Source organism: Zosterops lateralis (assembly GCF_965231275.1).
Source record: "Zosterops lateralis genome assembly, chromosome: 1".
NCBI lineage: Eukaryota > Metazoa > Chordata > Aves > Passeriformes > Zosteropidae > Zosterops > Zosterops lateralis.
In genome coordinates, this window is record NC_139762.1 from 56753982 (window position 1) to 56770045 (window position 16064).

The 16064-nt window shown below is 36.4% G+C and overlaps 1 protein-coding gene across 6 annotated transcripts in view; it reads right to left on the reverse strand.

Moving 5' to 3' along the window:
* The window catches only part of GOLGA4 (golgin A4), a 71954-nt gene that overhangs the window by 10847 nt on the left and 45043 nt on the right, over positions 1–16064 (reverse strand). For all 6 annotated transcript variants that reach the window (XM_083864810.1, XM_083864813.1, XM_083864811.1 and 3 more), the window contains exons 15-18: positions 10332–14410; positions 9515–9636; positions 8398–8528; positions 4193–4306 (exon numbers count right to left, since the gene is read on the reverse strand). In XM_083864810.1, coding sequence (XP_083720936.1) covers positions 4193–4306; positions 8398–8528; positions 9515–9636; positions 10332–14410 — 4446 coding nt within the window. The remainder of the gene's footprint in view (positions 1–4192; positions 4307–8397; positions 8529–9514; positions 9637–10331; positions 14411–16064) is intronic.

The window sequence follows — 16064 nt, forward strand, 5'->3', positions numbered from 1 at the left end:
TCTTGCTTCTGAAAACCTCTATCAGACATTTATTTTCTCATATGAAGAAAAGAACACTTTCCATTCTTTTTGCCTCCAAATATTAACACTTAAGGTTGTTAGTATTTGTCAATTTTTATCACAGTCAGACAACTACTGTTCCAATATCTAGGGTACACTTCATGTCAAAGTGGATATGTTATGTGTAATGTTTGGTCTCGTCTGACAACAAGCAGCACAGAAAGACAAACTTCTGTGATTTGGGAGTCTCTGATTTTAGACAAAAAATGTTGACCACAAAAAGTTGCATCCAGTCAATGAAAGACTTCAAACTGTTGGACTAGTGCTGAAGGATAAAAAAAATTACCAAAATAGAAAAATGTTACAAAGCAACAAAATAAAAAAGCAATGAAGTGAGACAAAAAATATCATGGCAAATATAATCCATTTGAATGCAGTATAAAGTCCAGATGTGGATTTATACAGTTCTGTATGGGTATGTTGACAAGTTCCACAGGCCTTGTCTAATTTTCTCATATAGTTTTGTAATGTGGCTATATATGCTATTGTAGCTGTTGCAAATATGTACTATTCTACCAGGTAAAAGTAAAATTAGTTTCCTACAAACATACCAAGGACAGGCAACAGACAAACTGAGACAGAAATAAAAATTAAAAACAACTCAATTTCTAAGGAGGACAAAAGAAAACTACCTCTTGACCCCAGAACAGATTGTGCCAGAGTAAGAACCAAATCCTGAAATACTGATAAAACAGGAACTGAAAGCTTACTTACATAAGTCTAAATATTTGAGCTTTGACTGGATCAGAAGATATACCAGGAATTATGTGCACATTCCACATCTATTAGAAGTTATATTGTTTTGAGATGAAATCACCATTGTGAATAATATCAAATATGGCATTTACATTCAGTTGAATGAGCTATGCAAAAGAAAGCTTGTGAACAATTTGCTAAAGTTGAATTTAGTTGGAATTCTCAAAAATTACGCAAAAAGGTTTGATGCCTGCATTCTAGAGAAATCACATACATATGCTCAAGAAAAAAAAGAATCTGCATTTTTATTCTGCAAATACTTTGAACCTGGATGTTTCAACTGTATCTAAGTACCAGCGCTACCACACAACCTGGTCTTCTTCCCCCACAAATGAAATTAAACCTCCTTTATTCTTTAAAACTAAGCTGTTTATCAGTGATGGAGTTCTCTGAACTGGTTTATACCCAACACAGATGGAAGAACTCCTTTGAGTTTTTCTAAAGTCTGCCATGAAAACTCCAAGGAGTAAAGAGCTGTGGACAACATTACAGAAACAGGCAAAAAATAGATGCTTTTTTTGTTTATTGTAAACATACTCACTTTTAGAGATTAAGTATTTGAAATATTCAAATATTTACAGCTCATTGCCAAGCTGTCTGATACGTTTTTTGGGAACACCTGAGGAATCACAGAATGCTAAAAGGTTGGAATGGACCTTAAAGATCATCTCAGCGACTTCACCACCAGCTCTCTCAGGACCCACAGATAAACCTCATTGGGTCCCATGACTTGTGCACATTCAGGTTCCTTAGATGGTCTCAAACCTGATCCTCTTCTACAGTGATGTGTTAGTTTTGCTCGGCCTGGTTTTTGGTAGTGGTGGGGCCACAGAGGTGGTTTCTGTGAGGAACTGCTAGGAATTTCCACCTTGTCCGGCAGAGCCAATCACTGATGGCTCTGAAGATGGACATGCTGCTGGGCCAATGAGAGAGGATGATAACATATTTAAGAAGAAAATCAAAATAAAGTGGTGGTGTAGTTTTAATTCCATCCAGAGAAGAGGAGGAGGTGAGAACATGTGAGGGAAACAACATGGAGACACCAAGGTCAGTCGAGAAGGAGGGGGAGGAGGTGGTCCAGGCACCAGAGCTGAGATTCCTCTACAGGCCATGGTGATAATCATGGTGAAGCAGCTGTGCCCCTGCAGCCCATGAGGATCCACAGGGGATGCAGAGATCCACCAACAGCTCATGGCAGGGAGAGGCCCATGCCAGAGTGGGTAGATGCCTGCAGGAGGCTGTGGTCCAGTGGGAGAGCTGGTGGAGTGATGGGGCCCCTGCTTCCAGGCTGGAGCAGCCTGTCCTTGGAGGACTGCACCCCATGGAAGAGTGACCCATGCCGCAGGAGTTTTGGCAGGACTGCTGCTTGTAAGATTGGAACTACATTGGAGAAGTTCATGGAGAGCTGTCTCCCATGGGAAGAGACCCCACGGGGTAGCAGGGAAGGACTCCTCTCCTTGAGCAGTTGAAGAAAATTTAGGGTGATGAAATGACCAAAACCCTCACCCCGTCTCCCTGTGTTGTTGGTGGGAAGGAGGGAGAGACTAGGGGAAGTAAAGGTGTTTTCAAGGCCCTATTTTACTTCTCCTTATCCTCTTCTGATTTTGTTAGTAACAAATTCACATTATAACTCTAAAGTGAGCCCATTTTGTCCTTGGAGTGTCTTCTCCCAATCCTTATCTCAACTCATGAAGCATTCATTAAGTTTTTCTCTCCTCTGCCCAGCTGTGGCAGGGGAGGATGAGTGAGTGGCTTTAATGGCTGCCTTGCGTTTGGCCAGTGTCAAACCATGACAAGTGGGCTCAGGGTCTTCATCCTCCCAGTCCCTGCATCTGCCCTTCTTGACTTGGGTGGCATGGCTGGAACACTTGCCATTGAAGACAGAGGCACAGAAGTCATTGAGAACCCCAACCTTCTCTTTGTCCAGGGTAGCCATGTTTCCCCTTTCCTTCCAAAGAGGGCCCACATTATCCCTAGTCTTTCTTTTGTTTGTAACACATATATAGAAGCCCTTCCTGTTTGTCTTAACTTCCCTGGCCAGAACAATTCTGACTGGCCTTTGCCTTCCCTAAGTTTGTCCCTAGCTTCCCATACAATTTCCCCATATTACTCTCAGGCCACATGTCCTTGTTTTCACTCCCTAAAGGCTTTTTTGGTTTGTTTTTGTGGGTTTTTTTTTTTTGGTTTTTTTTTTTTTGCTCTGAGTTTGCCCAGCAGGTCCTTATTCATCCCTGGAAGCCTCCTGGAATTTTTGCTTGATTTACTCCTCGCTGGGACGCATTGCTTCTGAGCTGAATACATGAATATATGAAATACCATTGCTGGTATATAAATTTGATGTAACTTTCATGTCATATCAGTTATCCGGAAGATGCATGTATAATACAATACTAAATGTCTGTCTGTATTTATAGCAGACTGCTATATCAAACTAGGAATAAATACAGTCTGTATTTATAGCAGACTGCTATATCAAACTAGGAATTAACAGTTAACGAAGCGGTCCTACAGAAAAAGTACTCTTTAGACTTTTCATAATCATGTTTTAGGAGTTACGAGTCTCTTAAAGAATCTTCCTCTAGATAATAAGATAATATAAAACTATCAGTAGGTGAACAAGGGTTAATTAAGAATACAAGGCAGTCTTATACAAATATTTCTGGTTTTCCTGTTATGAAAAAAAAAACATATACCATGGAATAGTTACAAAAAGTAATATAAAGGGTTTTGTATGCAAGTTCGAGGCAGAAGTAAAAAACACTAGGACAGTGAGGAATTTGTACTTTGGGTTTCTAATATCAAGTACATAAATTTACTCTCCTCAGGGCTACCTGTTTTAAAAATGAAAAATTTAAAACTAAGGTCAATATGAATTCTCATCAATGACTCAACAACTCGTACACTTTTTCTCTCCTCAGTATAATAACAGTATTTTCACCAAAGAATTCCTCAAATTAAAATGTAATCTCAGAAAGACAAAAGAATGAAGGCAGTCTTCTTTCAATGAAGGCCTCTGTCCATAATTGATCAAGGCACTACTTCAGACACCTCTTAAATGCGGATTTTTAAAAAATCACACTAAAAATTACTTCATGGGATTTTCTTTCCTTCTAAAGGGCTTCCAATAAAATCAACGTAAACACATATAGAGGACAAAAAACCCCCACCTTAATAATAACAACAGAATTGCATTTTTCAATATACCAATTAGAAAGGTGGTATCAAATACCACAGATTCTAGAGAGATTCATTTTGTATGTGAAAGTGAAGGGCAGATATATAAATAAAGTCAAATTAGGAATAAACTACAGAATTTTGTATGGACCAAGATTTTCACACTTAAGAGATATAAAAACAAATGTCAGGGCCAACTCACTTTTTCACTGTTGCAATGTTCCTCTTCCGCAATCCTTTGTTTGTTTACCTTCTGCAAGTCCTCCAGTTGTGCCTGCAACTCATGAACTTTTGCTGTCATCTCTTCTTCACGAGACTTCAAAATACAGGCAAAATATTACTTATACAATTAATCATTTAACTACTCAAAACTTTAACTATGGTGGACAAACATTGTACTATACACAAAAAGGATATGCTTGATATTTGTGTAAAAGCTAGATACACAAGACTCCTACAGAATAGATCAAGAAAAAGAACTGGTGCTTAAAAAGATTTGTCAGCCTCCGACAATAAAGACTACATAGTTACCATCACAGTTACATTGTTTTAAATTCCAAAAAGGTTCTATTTCTCTTGGTCACTAAAACAGCATTCAAGTATAATCCAGTAAGTGCATGAAGGTCATAACCTTCATGGAAGGGGTAGATGGTGACACAGAATTAATTCCTATATTATGGAAGTGACAAGGACCTAAATCCTTTCCTCAGCCAATCTCACAAAGATGTTACTAAAGCAGTTTTAAGCATATTTTCTGAAACAATGACCAACAATTTCCCGTTCTCAAGCATTTGGACGGCAGTATTCAGCGTGGAGAAAAGAAGCAGTAACAAGAATGGTAGGGAGGAAATTAAGTTTTCCTGTATAGGAGAAAAATACAACCACCTAAATCATAGGAAGTTAATCCATCTATATGGCACTTTACAAAAACAAGTATTTTTAAAAATTGTGTCCCCTCTGGCCTTTTTGTGAGAGCATATGTTAGGGACCGTATAAAACAGCACTCCAATTCCTAGTGCATGTCTCCGTTGCTGAAAAAAACTAAAACTCTAGTTCCACTCATGCTAACCGTAGAGGGCAGTAAGTCAGCCAATGGCTCTACTAACACAGTAGTAATTCAAGTCAAATTAGTACAATTAATTAACTGATAACAGTTCCACAACTGCTGATGGAAATTTTGTTCTATTCAAAATTCTCAGGAGTACAAATTATAATGATACAGAATATTTTCTGGAAAGGAAGTGTAAGACTAGAAAGCTGATCTAGGCTTAATAGACTTACAGAATGCCATTACTAATAAAAAAATTATTTCCCTCTAAGACCAATTTTTAAGATGTTCCTTGGATGACTTAAGAACAAAACACCTTCCCCATGCAGCCCCTCAGTCCAGAATGCACCACCAAAAAGAAACAAAGCAAATCTACCCACAAAAATGAGAAGATGCAGTATGTGAGCAATTTTTACAGTCTCAAAGTTTAAAAATTACACATGCTCAAGGAAAACCTTGCTCAAACATCATGACCTCCAAACAATGTTCATTCCCATGATTTTTCTGTTCTCTCAGAAGCACATCAAAAATTAATTGTTTCTAAGATATTTTTTTTTCTTTTTTTATAGATGGTTATACTCCCCAGGCTAAAAATTCTCAATATCTGGCATATTCGGGGGTAGTGATCGTTGTTGTTCTGGCTTTTGCAGGTTTTTTGAGGTTTTGTCCACCAAGAATCTAAAATATTACAATTTGTACACAAATGTTTAATTAAATAAATCACAATTGAATGCACTTCATTCTTAGTTCTAAAAGGTAGTTGAAAGGCTGAAAAGAAATTGAACTCAAAATGACAAATGACTTTTGTAAAGGGGACATACCTGTGAGCAATTATCTGGATAAACTCCTGAAGGGAGATTATTATTTTAAATTTGAAATTATTAGCGATCAGGTGGGCTTCCAACATTCCAACTGATCTGTATTTACAGTAAGAACTTATTGTTCTATATAGTACCTGGCATACTCTGAAAATAAACTACATGGTATTTGGATTTAATTACAGTTATAGACTAAGACTTCAAAAAACTTATAATATCCCAAATATTAATCAGAAAGCCTATCCTGTACTCTTATGGAAGGCGTTACAACAAATTAAAGGATACATAACTGAAGTTAGGTATTTTATTCTTAGCTCATAGGCTAAAAATAAACTAGCTGGAAAACAGCATTCAATTTTTCTCCAATGATATAGTTTAGTTGAAGAAAAAATACTTAGCTCCCAAATTAGAGGCTATGCTGATCTAAACATCCTTTAATTAGGGCCACTTTCATGAAACTTTATGTGATGAAAGTTTTCATGAAAGAAAACAATACATAAAGCAAAAGTGGAGCACTTCACAAGTAAATCACATTAAGATTAACAGATGGAACGATTCTTGCTTGTCTTTGAGGATAAATACTCAAATCAACTTAGATAATTTTTAGCATCAACCATGTTTAAAATGCAACAGAGAGCAACAAAATTATATGAGCAAAATTCATTCTTGCAACTGGCTTTAATTTTGCTTCATCTTCTTACCACTTGAGGCAAACTTCTCTGCATGATATGAAATTTCTCAAACACATCATAAGCCAAGTCAAGTATAAGTGGGGTAATAACTGGTAACTTTAGGCTAAATCTATTTCCTATTCTATTCTATTCCTATATCGCTCCTCTTTCTATCAGAGATGTCAATGAACATTATATACATTCAATTTAACATAAATATTTCTCAACTTTTGAGATGCTTGCAATACTTCTTTCGGGAAAAAATACCTATAAATTGTTTTTAAATTCCCTAAAATAAGAGAAATTAAACACTCACACATATACCTATGAAAGATAGATATGCAGAATACCTATGTATTCTGTAATTTAAAATATCAAACTACTGCTTATTTCAATTCCAGGTAACTGTCATTGCCATCATCAATGAGATGCAAAAAGAATGACAGTGTTCATGTCCTCCAATTGCACATAAGTCAAGTTAGTCAAACCTTCAAGATCACACAAAGACTACATCATGCTTGTTTCTGACATTTAGGATGAAAAGACCTGAAAACACAGCAGCATTACACCTGCGTGACTTGAAATCACATACCTATGGGACCTATCTGGGCCTACAAAGTAAGGACCTGAATGGCAACACACTGCACACTGAAGTAAGAGAAATGTAAATCCTCCAGAAATGCAGAATTTAAACCTATGTTACAAAAAAACCAAAACCCTACAAAACAAAACAAAAACCACAAACAAACAAAACACACACACAAAAAACCCTCAAACTAAACCATAAAAAAACCCCAACCCCCCCCCCCCCAAAATAACAACCTCACTACCTTCAAAACAAAAAAAAACACCAAACCAAAACCCACATTTACATCAATCAATTTTTCTAAATTAGGAAACAAAAGAAAGGGACTCTAAATGTAAAACCCTTCACGCTATTCATCCTGCTAGAAGTTCAAAAATCAGAGTGATACACACCAGCCTGCTTACATGTTTGAAACTTTCAGTATGAAGCACTCAGTAATATGAAGTACATACACCTCTTTGGACTGGTAACTGATCACAAATAGTCTACTTACATCTATTACTGCTGGTTCTATTCATGGAACAGTCTCTTATTACACTGTTTGTGCAAAGATTAACAAAGTTAAAGCCTGTATTCCAATATGATGTAAATCTAGTGCTGAAAATCATTTTATCTCTTCAACATATACAGGCAGGACTGGGACAATTTACTTGTCTAAAAAGGAGGCATCCTTGGTGAAGTATGCTTAAACCGAAATTGGCTGGTAACTTCTGGTTGAAATGCTACTAGAGAAAAATTATGTCTATCTGCAAATATCATGCAGAAAAACTGTTCCTTATAAACAAACAAACAAACAAAAAACTTTACTAGCATAAAAACTACGCAAACACACTGCACCCTGCATAGAACAGAACCTTACTTTAAGGGCTATAGCATCAATCTCAGCTGGGTATCAGAGGAAGGAGATAGAGTGTGAGACTGCCCCATAAACACTGTATTTAAACCCTTATAAAAAACCATACACAACCGCCACCACCACAGCTCTAGTAAAAGCTTAAATGTCACTCAGTTTTGTCACTCCAGTCTGGCACACAAACTGCTCAAGGATGTAAGGACCTAGCCATCTAATTTTTATTAGAATGATCAGACTTACAGCTTAATTTCTAATGTTTTTTTATGCCCATAAACGACAGGAACAAATATTTTAATTGCAAGCTGGGTCACCAGACCTATCAAGTGCAATTTAAGCAGTTTACTAGAAAAAACTAGTTTTTTCTCTAGATATGCAATCAAAAAAGAATTATTTTGACATTTATGCAGTTACATCACTTTTCAAAAAGGTACCTCAAGGATTTCTTCATATTTTTGCACAGTTCTTTTTAGATCATCATCTTTTTCAACAATTCTTTTTTGCAACTGTGTTGTCTCTATGTGATGATTTTCTATTAACTCACTTTCCACCTCCTGGGCTTTACCTACAAAAAAAAGTTATGCAATATTAAAAAAGGCATGGTTTTGGTGGGTTTTTTTAATTATGTCATAACAGTATTTTAAAAATGCTTTCAAGTAACTATAAGGAAAACTTGCCAGGGAAATTCATTTTTCCACACTATCAGTTACTATTATGTCCCTTGATCCTAACACGTATGAAATTTGTTGTCTGTACCTGGAGATATTTTTTCTACTTGGTGCTGGTTCTAGTTTCTAAAAGATGACAACCAATATTTATCAACTAATTCTGTCTCCTATTCTATCTAGAGATGTGATCAATACTTTTGTAAATCTTCAGAAACTCCTCACCTCTAAGTGTACTTCTATTACTGGAATCAAACCACACCTTCTTCTCAGTTCTCTAATCTCCAACTTACACTATGGTGGCAAAAGACTGAGAAGATGAAATATGTTATTCTCTAGTTATAACCACACTGTGCTACAATCAGACATCATACCCAGTTGGTAGCTGTTAGCGGTTAGTGAATGAAGTCTGCAAGATGCAGTTAAGAAAATGCAATTCTGATTCTCAGATGGATCTAAGTTTTTCTAAAAGTGCCATATATTCAACAATGGAATGTTAAAGTTTGTGCTACTAGAGACAAAGTAACATTGCAATGGAAACTTACTAATGCACTTTCATCATCAAAATTTTGCTCTCATATTCTTTTCTTTTATACGTATGACAGAAAATAGATACCTATGTCTATCATGGGTAAATCTTGCCTTGGCAGACATAAAGAGTGCTAGATCAAAGATCCATCCTGCAGAACAGCTACATATGTATCTTCCTAATTGTACTACAATTAATATTTAAGTTATTTCCTGAGCAAGAGAAGCTCTTTCCCTAAGTTCCACAGACATTCATAAAATACATGTTGTGTTTATCACAGTCACAAACAAAACAATAACTGAAGATTTGGTTCTCTGACTATTTTACTGATTATGGTTATATTAATATTTCACTTACTGATTGTCTCTTTTACTGCTGTTTCCAATTCTCTCTCTTTTTGAGCCAGCTGAGTATTGAACTCTCTTATTAACTGCTTTAGGGTGGAGTTGTGCTTTAACTCAATGTCTTCTTGTTCACATCTGTACAGAAATGCCAAAACATACAGCAAGGAAATACAACATTTAAAGAGTGTGTGAAAACACAAGGCAAGACAAGAGACATGTAAATTTCTTCAGACCTATCTTAGAATGGGGTGATTTTGAATTATATTAATTCTGTGAGACTCAGGGAGGCTTTTTCTTCCTCTCCTAATTCACCTGGTAGGCACAGGTGTTTCGTTTAAAAGCAACCCAGAATTGAACCTTTTCAAAGATACAGAGTTTTTGCTGAGGTAGTGCAAGAACTGAAAGAAAAGAATATGCCATAAAAAGAATTTTTAGGGAAGTTTCAGAATTGCTTGAGAAATTATTAAGAATGCTGAGCAGTACACCCCATTTTGTGCAGTAGGTATTGGTAGCTATTGGTATAGCTATTGGTATCATCTGAACATGAAGCTTTCAGTACTAAGTTTGTTTCCTGTTTGAGAAAAATAGCATTATATTATATGCTTCAGCAATGTTGAAAATTACCATTGCTGAAACAGATCAGAAGTATTACTCTGCTAAATGTCAAACCTCTTTTCTTTCTGTTTCCCTAAGCTGTCATAGAACAACTGAAGAAAAATATCACTTATTATTTCCTTGTTACAAACTCAGCTTTAGAAAGTATTCTTGAGGTTTTAGTGGCTAGAGAAAAAATACAGGAATGGTAACACAAATGGTAACAAAGAATTTACCTGATTTTCTGCTCCATTTCCTCTAAGGACTCCTTCTTTACTATGTCAAGCTCTTGCTGATGTTCCTTTCGCAGAGCACGTATGTCCTTTTGAAGATTATTCACCTCCTTGCATAGTTTCTGTTTCTCCCTTTCAGTCTCTTCCAGCTTAGTCTGTAAGTCCTTCTGCTGATTCTGCGTATCAGCTAGTAACTTCTGCAGCTCCAAAACAGATCTGGCCTTTTCCTCAGCATTTTCCTCTGAAGTTTTAAGACTGTTGTTTCTTTCACCTAACTGTTGCTGTAGACATTTTAGCTTTTCTTCATATCTTAAACTCGTATCTTCCATCTCCATCTTATGCACTTCATTTTGCTTCACTATATTATTTTCTAACTCTTTTATCTTCTGTTCTAATGACTGACTGACTGCCTCCTTTTCCTGCATTTTTTTCTGTAAATCTCCAATTGTATTCTCCATATCAAGATATTTTTGTTCTTTAACTTTCAAATCTTCCTTACTGCTTGCTAAAACACCACCACAACAAGCATGCTCATCCGCTAACAATGAATATTTTTTGGTTTGCTCCTCAAGTTCTTTGCTGAGACTTTTGCTCCTAACCTGCTCTTCCTGATGGCTCTTCTCAACACATTCTAGTTTTTCAAGGAGTTCTTTCAGTTTGTTTTGCAGTTCTAGATGACAGTCATTACTTTCTTGTTTTTCCTTCTCATACTTCTGTAATAATGCATCTTTTTCAGTTAAGTCCTTCTGTAACACCTGCATTTTCTCTTCGTATGTCTGTTTGACACTGTCAAGTAAGTTATTTTTTTCTTGTTCTACAGCAGCTTTTAAACTCTCTATTTTTTCCAGCATCTCCTTCTCTAATTCTGTGGAATCCCTTGTTGACTTAATTTTTTCTTCTAAGGACTCAATTTTGGCTTCTCTCTCCTGTAGTTTCTGCTCCAACTTTCTTAATTGATCCTCCATATCTTGCTTGAATTTCTGTTCCTTTTCTTCCATCTGAGAGAGTAATTGCTTTCTAATAGAACCTATTTTTTGCTCTGCCTTTTTTTTCAGATCGGCCAGCTTAGTGCTGTTCTCTGTATTCAGTCTCTCTTCTAATTCTTTCAGTTCTTCCTCTTTCCTTTTAAGTATCACTGACTTCACTTCATCAAATTCCTTCTCCTTTGCTTCAAAATCAGCTTTCAGTGAACCTATTTGCTTCTCAAGATTAAGCACTTTTTCTTCAGCCTTCTTAAATCTATTTTCCTTTTCAAAAGCCACCTTCTCTGCCTGATGGAGTTGCCAAGCTATTTCTTCTTTCTCTGTGTTTTTTTGTTCATTACACTTTTTAAGTTCCTCCACCAAGGAATCATTTTCTGAAGTTTTCTGAGCAATGTCTTTTTCTAGTTCAGCAATTTTTGCTGCTTGTTTTTTTAACTTTGAGATTAACTGACTTTCTTCCTTTTCGCTCTTGTTTTGCTTTTGTTCCAATTCACTTTTTAAACTATCAAGATTCCTGCTTTGTTTAGCCAGCTGTTCCTTCAGTTTATTTAGCTCTTCATCTTTTTTATTGGCTTCAGTATTGCTTAATTCAAGTTTGCTCTGCAAATCTTTGATAGTATCATGATTTTGTGTAAACCTGGTTTGTGCTTTCATCTTCCACTCTGACAGCTGTGCTGTGCAATGATCTACCTGATCAAGAGCTGATGCTTTTTCTTGACTCAGCATCTCAACTCTGGATGATAACTCTTCTACTTGATTTAACAACTGCAACCGATCCTCCTGACGCTGTTTGTTTAACAGAGATATGGCTGCTTCCTTCTCTGTTAAACTTACTGTGTTTTCAAGTCTAACATTAAGGTCAGCAACCATTTTGTTGAGAGCAGATACTTCAGATTGTTTTTCTTGGAGTTCTTCCCTCATTGATGTGACAGCATTGATATTTTCAGATAACTCTTTCCTCAGCTGTGTTATGCAAGTTTCTCTCTCTGATGCTGCTTGCTGTTGATGTCCTCCCTCTTTTTGCAATTGTTCCTTTTCTGCTACAAGTCCTTCAATATCGGCTCTCATGGATGTAATTAAATTGTCCTTCTCCTGCAGTTCTTGCATTGACTTTTGCAAAGAAGTAGTAGCAGCAGAATGATGCTCTGTTATTTCTCTAAGTTGAGTTTCTAGTTCAGTTATCTTACTTGTTTTGATTGATATTGCTTCTTTAATTTTTGCAGTTCGGTGCTCACAGTCTGCAATTTTACATGTTACTATGCCAATTTTTTCACTACATTTTTCAATTAATTCATTGCCTTTAGTTTGCAATAAAGCTTCAGCATTCCTCCAAGCATCTAACTGGGTTGCAAGTTCTCCTGACAACCTTTCAAACTCAGTTTCTTTTAGCCGAATTGCCTCTATTTTTTTCTCATAATTTTCGTGATCTTTATACTGAGAAGATTGTGCAGTTTGGAGTTTCTCTTCAAGGGTTCTCAGTGTATCAGCCAGCTCAGTAATTTTGGCTTTGTCCTTCTCTTCAACTGCTTTCTGTTTACTGAGCTGTTCCTGAAGTCCTGTCTGCTGTTTCAGGGACTGTTTAAGATCACTTTCCAATTTTTTCAACTGTGTTTTCAGGTCACTTTCCTTATCTGACAAAGCATTCACCTTATCCACTGACTGCCTCAGCTGTTCTTGCAATTCCTTCAGGCACTCCTCCCTTTTCACTTGTTCTTCCTTCAGTTGAGTTATTTCTGTTCTGGAGTCCTCCTTTTCAGCACTGAAGATTAAAAGCTTCTTTTTCAGGTCCTGAACTTCCTGCTCTTTCTCTTGCAGTTGCATATCATGTTCTTCCTTGAGCTCTTCAATCCGCTGATTAAGTTTCTTTTCCGAACTTTGGATTACTTCTTCCAATTTCCTCCTGTGGTCCTCAGCAAGACTGTCTAGTTGCTCTTTCTGATTAGATTCCAGTTTTGACACTGCATCATTGATTCCAGATGAGCTGGCATGTGCCATTTCCAAAATTTTAGTATTGAATTCACTCTCTTTCTGACTGAATTCCAACTGCTTGTTTTCAAGCTCTTTTTTTAGTTTAGCTTCCTGCTCAGCAAGTTTATTTTTGAAAGTTTCCTGCATATCTTTTGATTTCTGTTTCATTTTCTCCACTTTCTTCTCCTGACATTTCAGTTTATTTTCATAGTCTCCTTGTAAAGCACTAATTCTCTCCTCTGCAGCTAACAGTTTTTGTTTAAGCTCTTCCACTTGCTCATTCTGTAACTTCTTCATGTGTTCCATTTCATTTTCCTTCTCACTCAGACTTCTCATCATCTCATCAGCCTTTCTTTGTAGGTCGTTCAGTTGACATTCATATTGCTGTGTTAGAGCCGTTACTTTCTGTGTATTTTCATTGCTCTGCTCCTCTAGTTTTGCAGACACTTGGAAAAGTTCAGCTTCAGATCTTTCTGCAGATTCCTTCATTTTCCATTCATTTGCTTTTAACTCCTCCAAAAGTCTGTCTTTCTCCTCCAGTGACTGTTTGAGCTTGTTGAGCTCCTCTTTGAGTACCTTCTCAACACCTTGAATAGACATTTCATGCTCTTTTAACATTGTTTCAATCACTTCATTGTGCCGGTTCCTCTCTTCTTCCAACTTTCCTTTCAATTCTTGCTTTGCTTCACACACTTTACTGTTTAATTCTGAGAGTTCTTGTTCTAAATCATGCCTTATTTTTAGTGCTTCTGATAGCTCAGAAGATAGTGCTTCTAATTCTGTTTGTTTCACATCAAGTTTTTCTAATGTTTTTTCATTCATCTCTTCTATGTGTGCAGAGAAAATTGCTTCTTTCTCTTTCAAAATGGTTTGTATCTCTTCTTGGTGTTTCTCTGTTATTTTTTCTATTTCAGTTTTTTGTTGTTGCTTTAAAATTTTAAGTTCTTCTGTCCAAAGCTTTTCTTGCTGCTGTTTCACATTCTCCAGTTCTTTATTGTGTTTTTCAACCATGTCATTGATTTCCTTACTGCGCTGGTTTTTTTCAGACTCTAAGAGAGTATTTAATTCCTCTGAATATTTTCTGTCATCTTGTGAATACTTTCCAAGAGAGCTTTCCAGTTCAAGAATCCTCTGTTAGAATACAATTTTAAAATAATATCAATATTCAAAAGGTAATAATTTGATTAAATTTTTAAAAATCTTACCAGGTTCACATAACTACAGGTCACTTATTCCATTATTTTTAGTGAATGTCAACTTCTTCTATAAGCCTTTCATTCATCTGGCTTGTTCTCACTTTTGCTTCCATTATGGACTGTTAGTTAATTAATAAACTTTCTATTTCACTGCAGTGAAAATAAACACAAAAACTTGAAAAGAATGTAACTAATTAAAAAAAAGTAAGTCATGTGATATTTATGAGAGATATTTATGACATTTATGAGAGCATTTTCTTCCTAAACTAAAGTACCAACATATAGGATGAAAAATATAGGACATTTACAATAGTATTATGGAGTTTTGTACCTGCCTATTGATTTATCATACTTCTACCTCCCATGGAAATGCTGCTATACAGCTTTAATGCTTCTATAGGCAAAACTTCCAGACTAATATCTGGGAGTGGTGGAATAATGTACAGACTTACATTAGCAGATAATACAGTCTTACTCATTACATAAAGCAAAGGACACTTCAAAAATTCAAGCAAATCTTTTTGCTTATTTGGAGGGCGTGCATTCCCCCCTCCTTTTCAGGTTGCACTGATATCTGAGAAATGCTCATTATGCTTCAGCCTTGAAAAAACAGCACCTGTACTCAGCTCTTCCCAAGCTTATCAGAAGCCCTGTCTATTCTCAGGAACTGCTTCTGTCTAACAAACTCGGGTTTCCTTATGAACAACATTGGAAACTATTTTTCTTGCCTGACTGGCATAACATCCATCTTCTCACACTTTCAGAAAGTGCCAACACAAACTGTGGCCAGGAAGAAACACTGTTATGACTAAAGCCCACTCTCTAGAGATCCTATAAACAGTGCTCCAAAATGGGGCCCTGGACCCCGAGCTCTCCTGGACCACAGCAGGCTGCAGCCAGCAATGTCCCTCTAAATGGGACACCTGTCAGAACTAGCAAACTCGCAAGACTTTTGTACTGCAAGGATCGACAAAAAATGACAAATACTTGAGGCTCAACCCTTCACTCATTAGGGAGATGCAAAGGCATCCAAGGTGAGTATTTCACTTACCTTCAAAGGGAAGTTTTCATGGGCATCTTGCTGGCACTAACTCTTTATGTCTGTGTGCATACACATGAGCATATGCTATAGCAAAGCTAGGAGATATGCTGCTATCTTAGATTTTAAAGCACCTTAGGTATCTATGTAAGTTAGTCCTGTAGTAAGGTTAAGTCATTAAGTTATAAGCTAAGAGAAATGCTGCTAAGTGTTTTCTTTGATAAGTTGCTAATTTTAACTTATAGGTTAGGTTAAATGCTGTTAAATGTTATTCCTCTGTTAAATTGTTAAGGTAAGATTTTAAGTTGAGTTAGGTATAAGTTAAGTGTTATTCCTTTGTTAAACTGTTAGATTTAAGGTATAATTTAAGTTAAACTACTCTTTAGTTTGAATGCTGTTAAACTTTTAGGCTGTATTCCTTTTCATCTCTGCTCTCACTGTCCTTTTGTCACATGCACCTAAACACACACACACACCACTCCCTAGATAGTTCTCAGTTCATTTCTGTTTGATTGCCTGGATTTTGTTTGGTTTTGTTGTTGCTTGTTTT